General features: G+C 38.7%; 1 protein-coding gene across 1 annotated transcript; it reads right to left on the bottom strand.

Annotated features, from left to right (window-relative positions):
* Positions 1-427: 427 nt before the first annotated feature.
* LOC120091219 (60S ribosomal protein L4) lies at positions 428-2,515 on the bottom strand. Its single transcript, XM_039049141.1, has 2 exons — positions 1,350-2,515; positions 428-876 (listed from the first exon to the last, which is right to left on the bottom strand). The coding sequence occupies exons 1-2, from the start codon at positions 2,457-2,459 to the stop codon at positions 763-765; spliced, it is 1,224 nt and encodes a 407-aa protein (XP_038905069.1). The 5' UTR covers positions 2,460-2,515; the 3' UTR covers positions 428-762.
* Between the last annotated feature and the right edge of the window lie 1,297 nt (positions 2,516-3,812).

Genomic DNA, 3,812 nt, shown 5'->3' on the forward strand with positions numbered 1-3,812 from the left:
ATGTAAACTATTTTTGTTTGAGAAAAAAATAAACATTAAACACTGTAACAAAAAATTAAAAAAATGAATTTAAAATAGTGAAAATTGTACTAAATAACAACAAAGGATTTGAAATAGTATTTGACTGTAACTAATTAGAAAATGCAAAATAATATTTTCTATAACAAAAGATAGTTTATTATAATCTTTGATAGTCTATGCCCCAAACATGTCCTTAGTACATATACTACAATATGTAATATGAGAAACACTAAATCTTCTAACAGGCCAGTCAACCATCGGAAATGGTATAAGATTACCAGTAAATCAAGGTGATGAAAGCCAACATGACTACTTATCTGTTGGTGTAATACTACTTATCTGTTCAGATCGCACGAACATTCATCGAGAAGGGAAAAAAAATGAGACCTGCCGTACAAAGTATCGGTAACTGTAACTATCAAAATAGCAAACAATAGACTCAAAATTTAAATATAAAATTAAAGTGTAAACCTCGGTGCAAATTACTGATACCAAAAAACTAAATTGACCTCCCTAAAGCTCTTCAGATGTTCAATTTCATTTCCAAAAGTAAATACTCTTCCACCAAGACAAGATAGGAGGCAAGAAAGGAGGAAGCTCTCAAGATCCCATTCAGTATAATATGGACTATTCCTCAACCTACTTTCCTCCATGACCCAAAACAGAAAAGCCAGCAACAGCAGCATACAAAATTTAATTAACAAACTAAGGTTCTATGAAAATGTCAAAGAGAAAGGGAAATCACTGGGAGACACCAAGCCACTTGGAGAAGTTCTCAAACTCGGTGTAATCACTATCTGAAATCATTGTCTGGTACCATGCTTTGCCTGCTGCCTTTACTGCTGTAGCCTCCTCCTGAAGTCAAAATGCCCATATGGGTCAAATAGGCTCTCAAAAGTCACGATATCATATCAAGCAAGAGAAAAGAAACTAACTAACCAAGCCCACTTAGCAATCAGTTCAAAGAAAAGAATGGACAAACAATTCACAAATGCTTCATCAATGTCAATGGGAAACAAATGATATGTATCAATCAAAGAATAGGGGTTTGCTAAGAGAATTGGCAGCATCCAATTCTCATCTATGCCATACTATAGAATATAACAAACAAAACAATACGGTTTGCTGCAAATGTAATGATGTAAAGGCATCCTAGTGCAGTAGAATCTTATCATCTCACCACATTAGAATATTGAATCGCATTTCAAAATTGGTTTAAACCATCATTATCATATACTCAATTGATAAATTTAAAAATTTCCTACGATTTGAAACCAACCACATAGTAATTAAAAAGTCAGACCCATAAAGACAAATTCAAGACATACCTTAGGGATAATGTTCCTCTTCTTGTCAAGCTTTTCCTTCTTAGCTTTCACGCGCTGTGCCTCAGCTAATAAAGACATTCTCCTTGCAGTCTTAGCATATGGGTTAAGCTTCAACATGGCGTTAAGGTTCTTAAGAGGGTTCTTCTTCAATGAAGGTCTCTTCACACCCTTCTTGATGGGTTTAACAACAGATTGAACCTCGTCGGAGTTGATGATCCTAGACAAATCAGCGTTGACCATTTTGGCCCTTGGGAGAACGTAACCCTTCTTCTTCTCAGACGACTTCTCAAACGATCCATAAATGGAATCAAGCTTTTCAAAAGCAGTTTTGGTCCAGACAACAAATCTTCCAAGATGACCTCCAGGTGCAAGCTTCAAAAGATTCAGCCTCTCAACATTCACAATATCAACGCCCGGAATGTTGCGGAAGGCCTTAACAAGCTTAGCACCTTCAGTACCATAAACAATCAACGGACCCTTTCGCGAAATGTAGCGACGGTTCCTCATCTTACCTTTACCAGGGCGAATGGCATGACTGTCCTTCGCTTTCTCGGCATCAGGCAAAGCACCGATCTGCTTCAAAACCTTAATCGCAGAAGAGGTTTTCTCGATTCCCTCAGCGGAGTCGCTAATCACAAGCGGCAATTCCGGAACAGACTCGATCCGGTGGCCACGAGCCAAAACCAAAGAAGGAACTGCAGAAGCAGCAATGGCAGAAACAACAGCATACCTCTTCTGATTCACGTTGATCTTTCGGTGCCATCGGCGCCAGATCTTCGTCGGAGCAAACATACGACCTCCACGACACATGTTTCCGAAAGCTCCTTGACCAGCACGGTGAGTACCGCCACCAGGAACACGAGGGATACGAGAAACGGCTCGCCCAGTACCCCATGATTCTGCGGAAGTTTGATGACCTGCGCGCTTGCTCACAGCATAGGGTTGGCGGCTGTTCTTAGAAATGTTGGCGTGGACGAAGTTGACGATATCAGGACGGATAGAAGCTTTCATGACATCGGGCAATGGCACCGTCTGAGAAGAATCGGTGGCCATGTCGCCTTCGAGAGACTGGACGGCGACTAAAGGGCGAGCGGCGGCGGCGGCGGCCATTTTGGGGCGAGTGAATGTTTAAGAAACTAGGGTTTTTTTCTCTATAGGAAGGAGAAAGTGAAATTCTGATCAATTTATAGAGAGGTGTTTTAAATCGGGACTAATGCTTTTGGGCCCATAAAATGCTCTGAAGGTTAGCCCTGGCCCGTTAGTGAGCTTGATCCAAACTTTTGGCCTAGTTTTTTTCACTAATGTGATAGACTATTTACATTTAAATCCTTGGATTTTCACATAAAAAACCATCTTTAGTCCTATATTTCAAAAATATCTTTAAATTTGAAATTTTTCAAAAAAGACTTTTAATATTATTTTTGGACAAATTTATCATTTTTTATTATTTTTATTTCTGATTTTTATATATATTTCCCTATTTTCAAAATTTTCTTAATGATGGAGAGAAAAATTATATTTATTATAAAAATAGAAGATTCATTTGATATGATTTTTTTCATATTTTCAGATTGAGAGGGAAAATACATTTATTTATTGAGATTTTTTCTTTATTTAATTTAATTGGATAGAGAAAATACATTTACATAAACTGCATTTAATATGTACTTGTATTTTCTTCACTAAAGCAAACTGAACTGTTTGGGATGCGTACAATAGATGGATCAAGGCAAATGACAAAGCTCGTGCCTATATCCTAGCCAGCTATCTGATGTTTTGGCAAAGAAACATGAGGTTATAGGTACTGCCAAAGAGATTATGGAATCTCTACGAGGGATGTTCAGGCAACCGTCCTTCTCCCTAAGGCATGATGCTATTAAGTACGTTTACAACTGCCGCATGAAAGAGGGGGCCTCTGTTCGTGAACATGTCCTGGACACGATGGTCCACTTCAATGTGACAGAAGTAAATGGCGTTGTCGTTGACGAGAGAAGTCAAGTGGTTTTATTCTAAAATCTCTTCCGAAAAGTTTTATGCAGTTCTACACGAACGCGCTTATGAATAAAATTGAATACAACTTGACTACTCTTCTGAATGAGCTACAGGCTTACCAAACAATATTGAGAGCTAAAGGTCTGGAGCCGGAAGTACACATTACTACCGCTAAAAAGAGAGGAACGTCCTCCAAAAAGCCTGATGTTGCTTCCTCTTCACAAATAAGAGTATCTTCGTTAAGAATAGCAAAGGGAAGGGAAGAAGAAACCCGTTGGTAGAAAAGGCAAGGCTAATGCTCCCGTCAAAGGAAATTGTTTCCACTGCAACGAGAAATAGCAGTGGAAGAGGAACTACCCCCAGCACCTTGCTGAGATTAAAGTAAAGAAAGCAAAACAGACAAACTAGTTCCTGAGGACTACTTGCTCAGCTTAACCAGTGGGAGATGTTGTTTGATGATATTATTATCTG

Source organism: Benincasa hispida, chromosome 11, assembly GCF_009727055.1.
Source record: "Benincasa hispida cultivar B227 chromosome 11, ASM972705v1, whole genome shotgun sequence".
NCBI lineage: Eukaryota > Viridiplantae > Streptophyta > Magnoliopsida > Cucurbitales > Cucurbitaceae > Benincasa > Benincasa hispida.